This window comes from Grus americana, chromosome 23 (assembly GCF_028858705.1).
Source record: "Grus americana isolate bGruAme1 chromosome 23, bGruAme1.mat, whole genome shotgun sequence".
Lineage (NCBI taxonomy): Eukaryota > Metazoa > Chordata > Aves > Gruiformes > Gruidae > Grus > Grus americana.
The window spans coordinates 1,137,649-1,150,296 of NC_072874.1; the positions used below are offsets into that span (position 1 = coordinate 1,137,649).

The 12,648-nt window shown below is 69.7% G+C and overlaps 1 protein-coding gene across 8 annotated transcripts in view; it reads left to right on the top strand.

Moving 5' to 3' along the window:
• The window catches only part of ADGRB2 (adhesion G protein-coupled receptor B2), a 105,665-nt gene extending 93,017 nt beyond the window's left edge, over positions 1 to 12,648 (top strand). For 5 of the 8 annotated variants that reach the window (XM_054802516.1, XM_054802514.1, XM_054802517.1 and 2 more), the window contains 27 exons: positions 95 to 259; positions 1,099 to 1,263; positions 1,340 to 1,441; positions 1,590 to 1,696; positions 2,113 to 2,307; positions 2,398 to 2,466; positions 2,566 to 2,674; positions 2,749 to 2,895; positions 3,495 to 3,570; positions 3,642 to 3,744; positions 4,027 to 4,070; positions 5,280 to 5,406; positions 5,953 to 6,056; positions 6,363 to 6,465; positions 6,743 to 6,893; positions 7,183 to 7,252; positions 7,383 to 7,449; positions 7,570 to 7,655; positions 8,227 to 8,325; positions 9,292 to 9,463; positions 9,543 to 9,638; positions 9,832 to 9,871; positions 10,049 to 10,707; positions 11,098 to 11,133; positions 11,498 to 11,602; positions 11,744 to 11,797; positions 11,980 to 12,648. In XM_054802516.1, coding sequence (XP_054658491.1) covers positions 95 to 259; positions 1,099 to 1,263; positions 1,340 to 1,441; positions 1,590 to 1,696; positions 2,113 to 2,307; positions 2,398 to 2,466; positions 2,566 to 2,674; positions 2,749 to 2,895; positions 3,495 to 3,570; positions 3,642 to 3,744; positions 4,027 to 4,070; positions 5,280 to 5,406; positions 5,953 to 6,056; positions 6,363 to 6,465; positions 6,743 to 6,893; positions 7,183 to 7,252; positions 7,383 to 7,449; positions 7,570 to 7,655; positions 8,227 to 8,325; positions 9,292 to 9,463; positions 9,543 to 9,638; positions 9,832 to 9,871; positions 10,049 to 10,707; positions 11,098 to 11,133; positions 11,498 to 11,602; positions 11,744 to 11,797; positions 11,980 to 12,174 — 3,446 coding nt within the window. In that variant the 3' untranslated portion in view covers positions 12,175 to 12,648. The remainder of the gene's footprint in view (positions 1 to 94; positions 260 to 1,098; positions 1,264 to 1,339; positions 1,442 to 1,589; positions 1,697 to 2,112; positions 2,308 to 2,397; positions 2,467 to 2,565; positions 2,675 to 2,748; positions 2,896 to 3,494; positions 3,571 to 3,641; positions 3,745 to 4,026; positions 4,071 to 5,279; positions 5,407 to 5,952; positions 6,057 to 6,362; positions 6,466 to 6,742; positions 6,894 to 7,182; positions 7,253 to 7,382; positions 7,450 to 7,569; positions 7,656 to 8,226; positions 8,326 to 9,291; positions 9,464 to 9,542; positions 9,639 to 9,831; positions 9,872 to 10,048; positions 10,708 to 11,097; positions 11,134 to 11,497; positions 11,603 to 11,743; positions 11,798 to 11,979) is intronic. The other 3 variants (XM_054802518.1, XM_054802519.1, XM_054802520.1) reach the window with 3 other exon arrangements.

Below are 12,648 nucleotides of genomic sequence, written 5' to 3' on the forward strand. Positions count from 1 at the left end.
GGAGAGCCCGGCGTGGGTCGTGGGGAGCTGGGGCCGTGCGGCCGAGGGGCCGCCGGCCGGTGGGGGCTGACGCCGCTCTCGCTTGTCCCCGCAGTGGAAGGGCAGTGGCTGGAGTGGGGCGCCTGGAGCCGCTGCTCCGTCACCTGCGCCAACGGCACGCAGCAGCGGACGCGCAAGTGCAGCGTCTCGGCCCACGGCTGGGCCGAGTGCCGGGGGGCCCACGCTGACGCCCGGGAGTGCTCCAACCCCACCTGTCCCAGTAAGGCCCCGCGCGCTGAGGGGGAGCGGGGGGGGAGGCCACGCGTGCTGCTGGCATGGCACGTCGGTGCACGGTGCGTCGGCACGCGGCCCAGCCGTGCATCTGCTGTAAAGCCGCTGCGGTGTCGCCGCTGGTGACACGAGGATGCCGGTAGCCCCCTCCACTGTGGATGCGGACATGGGGGGGAGCAGGATGCAAAGGGTGATGTGGGGGATCAGCAGCGGCCCCCCCTCGTGCCGGTTGCTCCCTCCACGCACATCCCAGCTGGAGGAGCCGGGCATTTGTCCCGTGCCCTCACCCCTGTGTCACGCTGGGGGGACCCGTTGGTGCCTGGTGGCTGCAGGTCCTGGCGTGCTTTGGGCGTGCGAGAATGCGCGAGCTCTCGTGCCTGCACGTGGGGCAGCTGGTGGGGCTGGGGCCGGCGCTGGGGATGCAGGGGGGTAGTCAGGCCAAAGGATGGACCCCGTCCTCATCCTGTCCTTTGACCCCATCCTTGTCTTGTCCTCAACCCCCCGGCATCAGTCGCAGGCGCAGAGGGAGGCAGGTGCTGTGCCGTGGCCGCCGCCGCAGCCGCGGGGAGGGAGGGAACGGCTCTGCCACGCGCCGAGGGTGCCCTTGGGCTGCCGGCGGGGGAGCGGCCGGGCGGCTGCACGGGGATGCTGGTCTCGTCTGAAAGAGATTTAAATCATCGATCCACGGATTTCATACCCCGCGGAGCTTTCGATTTGTGGCGCGGGGGGGGGGGCAGCCACTGCTGGGGCCCATCAGCCCGTCCCCGCCCCCCCGGGTGCCGCTCGCTGTGCCGAACCAGGTGTCCCACGGTGTCCCCATCCCCACAGCCGACAGCAAGTGGGGTCCCTGGAACCACTGGAGCCTCTGCTCCAAGACCTGCGACACCGGCTGGCAGCGCCGCTTCCGCATGTGCGAGGGCACCGGCGTGCAGGGCTACCCCTGCGAGGGCACCGGCGAGGAGGTGAAGACCTGCAACGAGAAGAAGTGCCCAGGTATGGAGCACCCCCGCCCCGGTGCCCATCGCCCTGCGTCTGGGCTGCGCCTGACCCTCCCTCTCACCCCCCCCAGCCTACCACGAGATGTGCAAGGACGAGTACGTCATGCTGATGACCTGGAAGAAAACGGCTGCCGGGGAGATCATCTACAACAAATGTCCCCCCAACGCCACGGGTGAGGGGCGAGCATCCCCAAGCCCCCCACGCCCTGGAGCAGGGCAGGGGGCGGCGGGTGGCATCGGGGTGCCAGGCAGTGCCACCCGTCCTCGGCGTGCCGGGGAGGCGGTTCCCGTGCCGGCGTCAAACCCGATTCTCTTGCGCAGGGTCCGCCAGCCGCCGGTGCCTGCTGAGCCCCCACGGCGTCGCATACTGGGGTGTGCCCAGCTTCGCCCGCTGCATCTCCCACGAGTACCGATACTTGCATCTCTCAGTAGGTGCACGCTCTGGCGCGGCCCCCCCCCCCGCCCTCCCCTCCCCGTCTCTGGGGGTCTGCCCTGTCCCCAGCCCTTGCCGTCCTCTCCAGGGCGGGGAAACCCAGCAGCCGCATGGGGAAACTGAGTCAGGGGTCCCCGGCAGGGCGGGGAAAGGGGACCCCATCCTAGAGCTGGAGGGACACCCCGGTCCGAGCTGTGCCCCCGCCTCCTCGGGAAATGGCTCTCGGGATAGGAGGGACCCCCCAGACCCCCGTGTCCTGCTGCTGCCCTAATTAGTGCAATTAGCTCTGCGGCGTCCCCACTGCCCGGGCTCTGGGCATGGCGAGGGACCTGGGGACACAGAGCACTGCTGGGGGGTGGCACTGGCAGCCGAGTGACACCGCTGTCCCCCCCCCCCCCCGCCCCGTACAAGCTGCGGGAGCACCTGGCCAAGGGGCAGCGGGTGCTGGCAGGCGAGGGCATGTCGCAGGTGGTGCGGAGCCTGCTGGAGCTCATGGCCCGCAAGACCTACTACAGCGGGGACCTGCTCTTCTCCGTGGAGATCCTGCGCAACGTCACCGACACCTTCAAGAGGGCCACCTACACCCCGTCCTCCGAGGACGTGCAGGTAGTGAGCGGGGGACGGCGAGGGACACCCCCGGGGAGGTGGCGGCGGTCGGTCCCCGGACCCCAGCCCCGCTGAGCCCCGTCCCCGCAGCGCTTCTTCCAGGTGGTGAGCTACATGGTGGACGCGGAGAACCGGGACAAGTGGGAGGACGCCCAGCAGGTGAGTGGCACGGGGCACGGGTGGGTGGCCGGGGTGGCCGGGATGTCCCCACCGTGGGGACGCGTCCCGGCGGCTGCGGAGCTGGTCCCTCGCCCACAGGTCTCGCCCGGCTCCGTGCACCTGATGAAGGTGGTGGAGGACTTCATCCACCTGGTGGGAGATGCGCTGAAGGCCTTCCAGAGCTCCCTCATCGTCACCGACAACCTGGGTGAGCGGCAGGGCGGGCACGGGGCCTCAGCGGGCGCAGGGAACCGGCCGGTGACGCCCGCTCTGCCCTGCCAGTGATCAGCATCCAGAGGGAGCCCGTCTCCGCCGTCTCCAGCGACATCAACTTCCCCATGAAGGGGCGCCGGGGCATGAAGGATTGGGCCCGCAGCTCCGAGGACAAGCTCTTCATCCCCAGGGAGGTGCTCAGCCTCGCCTCCGCCGGTGAGGCAGGGCTGGGCCCGCGGGAGCGAGCACGCTCTGCGTGTGTGCGCACGTGCGTGAGCGAGTGTGCACCTGGGGCTGTGCGGGAGTGCGCACCTGCGTGAGCGTGCGCATAGTGTGCGTCTGGTGCTGCGCGCGTGTGTGGGCGTGCACATCTGGGAGCGCGCGTGTGTGTGCATGCGTGTGAGCGTGCACACTTGCGAGGGCACATCTGGTGCTGTGCATGCACGTGTGGTGCAGCGCACATTCGCACACATGTATGAGCATGCATATCTGGGAGTGTGCATGTGTGTGCATGTGAACACGTGTGAGCTTGCACGTCTGGGGCTGTGCACGTGTGACAGTGCACATCTGGGAGTACAGATACGTGAGTGTGCACGTCTGGGAGTGCACGTGTGTGAGCGTGCAGGCAGCCTCCTGCCAGCCCATGTGCCTGCGTGCGTCCGTGTGCTGTGCTTGTGTCGGGGAGGGGGTACGCGTTCCCTCACGCACGTCGGGGGCAGACGTGTGGGCTCATACGTGTGCATGTGCGCTCGCTGAGCCCACGCGTGTGACGGGCGCTGGATCACGGCGCCGCTCTCCCTTCCATCTCTCTGCAGAAACGGATGAGTCGTCCCACTTCGTCATCGGGGCCGTGCTGTACCGCACGCTGGGGCTGATCCTGCCCCCGCCCAGGTGAGTCAGGCCGCCCGCTGTCCCCCGCGCCGTGTCCCCATCGCTGTGACAGCCAGCGCCCCTCCCTGCAGGACCCCCCTGGCCGTCACCTCCAAGGTGCTGATGGTGACGGTGCGCCCACCAACCAAGCCTGCGGAGCCCCTGGTCCTGGTGGAGCTCTCCCACATCATCAACGTGAGTGTCCCCCTCCTGTCCCGTCACCGCGTCACCTCTCGGTCCCCTGTGGGTCCCACTGGTCCCTTCGTCCCCAGATGCTGAGAGCCGGGTAGGGACCAGCGGCTCCCAGCTGGTGGCCACCAGTAGTCGGCTCCGTGCCCGTGGTGGGGATGTGCCAGCCCTGGGGGAGCCGGGCAGGTCCCCGGGCAGGTCCCTGGGCAGGTCCCCGGGGGGTGATCACCGTCCTGGGGCTGGGAGCAGGGCGGGGGGTGAAGCACTAACCCGTCCCTCTGTCCGTAGGGCACGTCCCACCCGCAGTGCGTCACCTGGGACTACTCGAGGACGTGAGTGGGGTGCGGGAGACGGGGGGGGACAGGGACACCCCAGCCATGCCCTCGCTGGCAGGCAGTGCTGGGCAATGGGGCTGGGCTGTCCCAGCGCCCCATCGCTCCCCGGGGAGGTGGTGGGAGGGACGGGGAGCGGGGCCAGACCCTTCCCGTGGCCGAGCCCCTCTGACTGCGGGTGAATTGTGCTGCCACGGGATCGATCTGCCTGCACGTGACGCTGGGGACGGATGCCGCCAGCCTGCCAGATGCAATTTGTTAGCGCGGAGCCCGGCGCTCCGGCAGGAGCAAGGGAAAGTAGGGCACGGCGGGGGGGTGGGGGGCACTGCGGGGCGGGGGGAGGCAGTGCTGAGCCCCCCCAGGTGCCTGTGGGTGCTCTGCACCTCGGGGTCACTGGTTCGGGTACAGCTCCCGTGTTGACGGGGAAGGTGTGTGGTTGTGATGAGTGTGGCAGGTCTCAGCCTGGCCCCGGGGGAGCCGTGTCCCCAGCTGTCCCACAGACCCAGTTCCCAGTTTCCCCGCCTTGCTGGGAGCGGTGGCTGCTCTTCCCGTGCATGGCCAGCGTCACTGCGGGGCACCCCCTCCTGGCTCCCTCCCGGGGGTCCCCGTGGCGGGAGGGGTCCCCGTGGCGGGAGGGGTCCCCGTGGCGGGAGGGGTCGCCGTGGCGGGAGCGGTCCCCGTGGCGGGAGGGGTCGCCGTGGCGGGAAGGGTCCCCATGGCGGGAGGGGTCCCCATGGCGGGAGGGGAGCATCGCCTGCTCCCAGGCAGGTCTGGCTTTGGGGGTCGCACGTCTCTGCTGCGTGAGCCGTGACTCGTGCTGGGGGGGGGAAACGACATGGGTACCGGGGGGCCCCTGGGTCTGCTCCTGCCTGCCCCAGCGCTGCCTCAGCCCCCCTCCATCCCCTCCTCCCGGGCCTGGCCCCCTCCCTCTGGAGTTTGCCCCCCGAAACCTGGGTGGGATGGTTAAAAATCAAACCTTCACATTGCACCGCTCCCCGCGGGGATCAGCACCAGGGCAGGCGGCGGCAACCGGGACGGGGATGGCTTCACCCCCCGCGACGGGCTCGGGGGATTAACCTGTCCCCCCTGTCTGCCTCCCCCCAGGCAGGGGCCAGCAAGGGTTAACTTGGGAGAGGCGCGAGGGGCTGCGTGTGTGTGTGTGATCATTTCAAATTGCTCTCCCTCGCTCCCTCTCGTCCCATTAATCAGGGATGCTGGCTTGGGAAACTGGGACACGGAGAGCTGCCAAACCCTGGAGACCCTCCCAGCGCACACCAAATGCCAGTGCCGCCAGCTCGCCACCTTCGCCGTCCTCGCCCAGCTGCCCAGAGACCTGGTAGGGGACAGGACGGGGACAGGGACGAGCCTTCTGGGGACACGGGCCACGGATGGGGGGCGATCCCCGGGCTGCAGGGCCTGGCCAAGGTGGGGGTCCCGGGGGAGGATGGGGATGGGCAGGGGCTGCGTTGCCTGCAGGCACCTCGACAGGGTGGGGTGGGCACTGGGGGTGTCTCCCACCACCCGAGGGAAGGGCCCCTGCAACCCCTGGCACCCCAAGGGTGGGCTTGGGCAGGCAGGGGGCTGCCGCGGTCGGTAGGGCTCAGAATGGGGCGTTGCTGTGTGCAAGGAGGGGAGGGGGCAGCCCCGGCCCCAGGCATCCCCCCACCCCATTGCTATTCCGTCCGCGTCCCCCGTCGGCATGGAGATGGGCATGGGTCCCCAGGAAGGCGCCTTGGCTGCGCCACCGCTGCCACCGACCCCCTCCGGCTCCCGGGGATCCCCAACCAGGGGGGTGGAGGGGCCCAGAGGGGCGGCAGGGGGCTGGCAGGGAGCAGCCATGGGGGGACCGGGCTCAGCCGCTCCCCCCCCCGTTCCCCACCAGGCCATGGACCCCTCGGGCACCCCGTCGGTGCCGCTGATGATCGGCTGCGCCGTCTCCTGCATGGCCCTGCTGACCCTGCTGGTGATCTACGCTGCCTTCTGGAGGTGACCTGGGGACAGCTGGGGACCCGGGGGGCACCTGGGGCGCGAGGCCGCGTGGGGAGGGGGCAGCGAGGGGGGGGGCACGGCGTGAGCAAAGGCTCAGCATCAACGTGATTAAATGCAACACGGTGGGAAGAGAATAACGCCAGTGGCAGCCGGGTGGGAGAGGTGCCCAGGCTGCCTGGCACTGTCCCCGGCTCAGGACAGCGCCTGCCCGCCAGCAGCGTGTGCAGGGGACACGGGACAGGGACACGGGACAGGGACATGGGACAGGCTGGCGCCCCAGCCCCACGCTGCTCCTGCCCGCAGGTTCATCAAGTCGGAGCGCTCCATCATCCTGCTCAACTTCTGCGTCTCCATCCTGGCCTCCAACGTCCTCATCCTCGTGGGCCAGTCCCAGATGCTCAGCAAGGTGGGTGCCACCACCGTGCCCACCCTTGCGGGGTCCCCGGCCAGGCGCGGGGATTGCGGCAGGGTCCGAGCCCTCTCTTTCTGGCCGATCACCCCGTCCCTGCTGACTCCCAGCGGCAGATTGGATTTGGATTAACTCGATCTCGGGATTAAATCCTTTGCGCCAGTGGCTTTGACACGAACCGTGCCCGGGCGTGGGAGTTTAACCGGCGCAGTGCCGGGTGTGTGGCTGCGGTGGTGCCACGATGCCTCCCTCTGACGTGCCCGCGTCCCCGCAGGGTGTGTGCACCATGACGGCCGCCTTCCTCCACTTCTTCTTCCTCTCGTCTTTCTGCTGGGTGCTGACGGAGGCCTGGCAGTCCTACCTGGCGGTGATCGGCCGGATCCGGACACGCCTGGTCAGGAAGCGCTTCCTGTGCTTGGGATGGGGTAAGAGCCCGGCAGGGCCGGTCCCGGGCTGGGCTGGAGAGGAGGCACCACGCGCCCCTCCCTGGTACCCCCAGGGTTATCAGAAGGGGAAACTGAGGCACGATGGAGGAAAGCAGACCCAGATGTCTTGGTCCCTTCAAAGTGGCACCCTCTGACCGGCCGGGCCATGGGGAGCTGCCAGAAGGGCCCCATCGCTGTCCCCATCCATGGGGGCTGGCACAGAGGTGGTGTTGGGGGGGGTGACAGCGATGCCACCCCCTGCAGCTCCAGCCTCATCTCCCCTCTCCAGGGTTGCCAGCCCTCGTGGTCGCAGTCTCTGTCGGCTTCACCCGAACCAAAGGCTACGGGACGGCGAGCTAGTACGTGGGGACGGGGGGACGTAGGGCTGGGCACGGGGACCGCTCCGGGCTGGCAGAAGTGCCGGGAGCAGGGGATGGGACGGGGCTGTCCCCTCTCAGTCAACCCCTGACACGCCACGGTCCCCTGCAGCTGCTGGCTCTCTCTGGAGGGCGGTTTGCTCTACGCCTTCGTGGGACCCGCTGCCGTCATCGTGCTGGTGAGCTGATCCTGAGCCTTGGACCCCCAAAACCCACCCTGGTGCATGGCAGCTCCTGCCAGCCCCGGCTCGCGGAAGGCTCCGTGCCCAGCCCTAACCCCGGCGCCGCTCTTGCCCAAGGTGAACATGCTGGTTGGCATCATCGTGTTCAACAAGCTCATGTCCCGCGATGGCATTTCAGATAAGTCCAAAAAGCAGCGAGCTGGGTAAGTGCCCTGCGCCCCGCGGGGCTGTCCCTGGGGCCGGCGCAGAGCACCCTGCCCTGCCGCGCCGCGGGGCATGGCATGGGGTCTCCTCCGGGACCGGGCTGAGGATGGGGCAGACTTCACCTCATCAGTGGGCGGCGGGGGCCAAGCCCAGGGCGAGTGCAGCCCCTTGTTGGGAGCTGCTGGAGGGGCAGGAGCTGGGGGGGGGGGCAGTCACCCCCACACCTTCCCACAGGGAAGGGGGAGCCACGCGCTGCGGACCCCCCTCCCTGCCACCAGCGGAGGGGGCTGAGCCCTGCCCGCCCCGTCCCGCTGCCGCTTGGCCACCCCTGCTCGTCATTAACAACTGCTGCCGCCCTCGACTAACCCGGCTCTCTCTCTCTTTCTCTTTTCCTCCTCCCATCTGCTTTTTGCCTGTGTGTGTCCACCCATCCATCCGTCTGTCCGTCCATCTGTCCAACCCCCCCCCCATCCCCGCCGTCCCGCTCTCCCACGGCCTTGCTCCCCCCGCCTGCATCCCCGCGTGGCCCGGTCCTGGCCGCGGGGCGCCGGGGGGGTGGTGGGCACGTAGCTCCAAGCCCCCCCCCTGCGGCAGCCTGCTGCTGAAATGCACCAAGTGCGGCGTGGTGTCCAGCGCGGCCATGACCTCCGCCACCGCCAGCAGCGCCATGTTAGTGCCCGCCACGCGCCCGCTTCGCCCCCCGCCCCGAGCACAGCCTTGGACCCCGGGGAGCGGGGGGGGTGCAGGCACCGGGCATCGCCCTGGGAGGGGGGGACGGGCTCTGGGTTGGCGGTCCCGTGGGCAGGGCGAAGGCAGCGTGCTCGGGGCGGCCCCAGGCGCGGGGTGCGCGTGCCCCACCGTGGCCATCACGTCTGCATGGCATGGCTTCCCGCAGGTCACGTCATCTCCGGGGTCGGGGCGCGGGGGGCTCAGCTCCTCTTTCCCAGGGCGGCTTGGGAGCGGGGGGGGGGGGCATGAGCGGCACCACGCCATGGGGCACGGGCCTGTCCTGGCCTCGGGGGCATCCCCGGGACCCTTTTCCCGGCACGTCAGTCCCCACGGGTGCTGGCGGGGACACGTCCAGCCAGGTCGGGCTGTGAGCACTGCCCCCCCGGTCAGCCGAGGACCCTGCTCCCAGGGGTTTAGTTGCAATAGAAGCAGCCCCAATATTCACTGCTAAAACGGAAAGAAATTCCCTTTCTGCTCTTGTGGCTGGGGGGGTGGCGGTGGCCCTGCATCCCCCCAGCACCCTCGCTGCTGGCTGCGCTGCACAGGGACACGCACGGCTGTGCCCTGCCCGGGCCGGCTCGGTGGTGCCGATGGCTCAGCCTGGGGTTGTGCCGGAGCTGCCGGGGGGAGGAGGAGCCCATGGCCCCCCCGTGCCCCAAGGCGGGCAGTGCCCCCACTATCCAGACAGCGCCGGCTTGGGGACGCCGAGGAAGAGGGGACAGCGGGGGGCCTGGCGGGGCACACGGCGTCTGCAGGGGGCTCGGGTCTCCGTGCTGCGCTGTGCACGCGCGGTCAGCCCCGGCCACGCTTGTGGGGCTGGGGACGATGCTGGGGGCGGGGGGGGGGGCTGTCGTGGGGCAGCTCTGGCGCTGCGGGCTCACCCCGACCCCTCTCTCCCTGCCCCAGGGCATCGCTGTGGAGCTCCTGCGTGGTCCTGCCTCTGCTGGCGCTGACCTGGATGTCGGCCGTGCTCGCCATGACCGACCGGCGCTCCATCCTCTTCCAGGTCCTCTTCGCCGTCTTCAACTCCGTCCAGGGCTTCGTCATCATCACCGTACATGGGTTCCTGCGCCGAGAGGTGGGGCGGCCCCGGAGGGGTGCCGGGGCTGCGGGGGGAACCCCTGGCCGCGGGGCCGTGACCGGCGCTGTCCCTGCAGGTCCAGGACGTGGTGAAGTGTCAGATGGGGGGGTGCAGGAGCGAGGAGAATGAAAACTCGCCCGACTCCTGCAAGAACGGGCAGGTGCAGATCCTGGTGAGTGCGGCAGCGCCGGCACGGGCTGCGTCGGGCACCGGCGGGGCTGGGTGGCTTGCTCCCCCCTGGGGCAGGGTCCCCCTTGCAAACCCCACTGCTCCCCATGCTGGCCAAGATGCATTCATTTCCCCGTCTCTCTCCTTCTCTTTCTCTCCTCTCTCTCCCTCTTTCCCCTCTTTCTGTATTTTTATAGACAGATTTTGAAAAGGACGTTGACCTGGCGTGTCAGACAGGTGAGGTCTCCCCTGAGCCCTGCGCTGGGGACGGGGATGTCACCGTGCCACGCCTGGGAGGGACAGGCAGCGTGTGCTGGGGCGGGCGCTGTGCCACCGTGCAGGGGGTCTGTCCAGCCTCCCCGCCCTCCCGCGGGACCCCCGGGGCCAGCTCTGACCCCCCCTCCCTGCCCGCAGTGCTGTTCAAGGAGGTGAACACCTGCAACCCCGCCACCATCACGGGCACTTTGTCCCGCATCTCCCTGGACGGGGACGAAGACCCCAAGCTCAACACCACCTCGGAGGGTGGCCTGGGCTTCTCCAGCCTGCCAGGGAACATCCCTCCCGCCAGCATCCTGGTCCAGGTCCCCAAGATGACGCCCAACGTGGTGGCGGGCTTGAGCGAGCTGGGCGACCCGCCGGCGCAGCAGCTCAGCCTGGAGGCGCCGGGTCCCGTCTACCTGTGCACGGAGAGCAGCCTGCGGCCCCTGGAGTACGGCTGGCTGCGGGCCCCCGAGCCCCCGCGGGAGAGCGACTACATGGTGCTGCCCCGCCGGACCGGCAGCCTCAAGCCCTTCCCGCGGGAGGAAGGCACCCTCGGTCCCGGCACCGAGGAGGGGTTGCCCGGTGGGACAGGGCGCCCAGCGGCCGAGGGGGATGCCTATCCCAGCTTCGTCGCGGTGGACCACGTCAACGTGAACTTGAACCAGCCCTATGGGACGGTGAAGGCCCCCTACGGCCTCCAGTTCAAGCAGCACCCCACCGTGCGGCAGATCCTGGCCTCGGAGCTGTCGGAGCGCAGCCGCACCATGCCCCGCACCGTCCCCGGCTCCGCCATGAAAGTGGGGTCCCTAGAGGTGAGCGGGGAGCTGGCGTGCGAGGGTGCCTGTGGACACGTGCACGGGGAGGGAGATGCGCGGGAAGGGGTTGGGCGGGCGGGCGAGAGCGTGCGTGAGCACGTGTACACGAGCAGGTTGCGTGAGTTGCCCCCGTGCTTGCTGCCCGGCATCCCACCCTGGGCGTGGGGCTGGCTTTGCCCCGGTAGCTCAGCCGGGAGCCCCGTGTCTCCAGCCGGGCTCTGTCCCCTGCAAGCGGCACGGCTCGGGGCTGGTGTGAGCCCCCCTGCCCTGCTCCCCTCGTCCCGGACCTGCAAAGACCTTTCCCTTTTCTTCTCCATCTCCTCCCCATCTCCTTCCCCTTTTCTTCTCCATCTCCCCCTGCTCTGGGCCCTGCGCGTCCCCTGCCAGAGGAAGAGGTTACGATACTCTGATCTGGACTTCGAGGTAAGCCCGGCCACGGCCGCGTGCGTCACTGGTGCCCGCCGTGGGGTCGGGTGCTGTCCCCACCCGGGCAGAGCCCGTCCCGTCTGGGGATGGAACCACCTTGTCCCTGGTTCCCTCTGGCTCGCTGTCGGCAAAGCAGCAGCCGAGCTCGAAGGAGTTTTATACCAGGCAAGAACGAGCGTCGGCTCGTGATTAAAATGCCGACGCCGAGCGGGAGCGTTGCAGCGGGTTCTGCCGCTCACCTGTACCTGGGTCTAGGGGTGCCCCGGGAAGGGGACGGGGATGGGAGGGGGGCGGGTGCGTGCCGAGGGGCGCGGGGTCGGGCCGGATGCCGATGGCCGCAGGCTCTGCTCTCGGCCCGCAGAAAGTGATGCACACACGGAAGCGCCACTCCGAGCTCTACCACGAGCTGAACCAGAAGTTTCACACGCTGGACCGATATCGGGCCCCGGCTGCCGGCTCCTCCAAGGTGAGGTCCTAGGGGTCCCATCCTGCCTTGGTCTGCTCCCCCGCACCCCTCCACCTCCCCCTGCATGGAACAGAGCGTCCCGGGGAGCTGGGGCATCCCTGGCAGGATGCTGGGGCTGAGCTCTTGTGGCTTGTTCCACAGCGAGAAAAGCGGTGGAGCGTCTCGTCGGGCGGCGGGGAGAAGAGCACGGCCAACGTAAGTGCCTGAGCATCCCTGGGGACTGATCCATCCCATCCTGGATGGGGCCAGAGGGCTCCAGGCCCCTGTAGAGCTGGGCGGAGGTGGGTGGCTCTGCCCTGGGGCTGGGCGCTAGCGGGACAGAGCCGTGCATCGCCACGTACCCCGGCCGCTTGCCGCAGCTCCCCGTCGCCCCGCAGGATGTGGCCAGCCCCGAGGAGCAGCAGCCGCAGGCGCCGGTCGCGCCGCCGAAGCCGTGGAGCACGTTCAAGGCGATGACGCTGGGCTCCCTGCCCAGCGCCCAGCGGGACCGGCTGGAGCTGCGCTGCGCGGACTGGGAGGGGCCCCGCACCGGCCTGGATGCGGCCGACGGCGACTTCCAGACGGAGGTGTGAGCCCCGCGCCCGCCACCGCCTTCGCCCCGGGGCAGGACGAGCCGAGACACTGGGTTTGCTCCATCCTCCTCGGCGGCCGGGGGGGGTCCCTGCCTGGCCGGAGCCATCCCCGCGGATGGGAACCGCGCTCCCCCCCGGCCGCAGCCGCCTCCTGCCCATCCTCGTGCGGTTTCTCCTCCCTGCCACCCTCCGGACGCGGGTGCAGATGGGACACGCGCACCCCCCCACGCTCACCCACCGATCACGCCTGCACCCCCCGGGGCAGGACCGGCCGTCGAGGCCGTCGGATCTTTGTTCTTTTCTACCGGGATGTTTCTTCACGCAGTGCACTGTGTGCACGCGAGCGGCCGGGCTGCCCTCGCCCCCCCCGGGGCCCCGTGGCCGCCCCCTCCCAGCCCTCCCCACCGTCCCCACCCCACGGGGCAGGTGCTGTCGTTGTTGGAAATAAAAGTTCACTCTCTGTGGTGCCGTGGG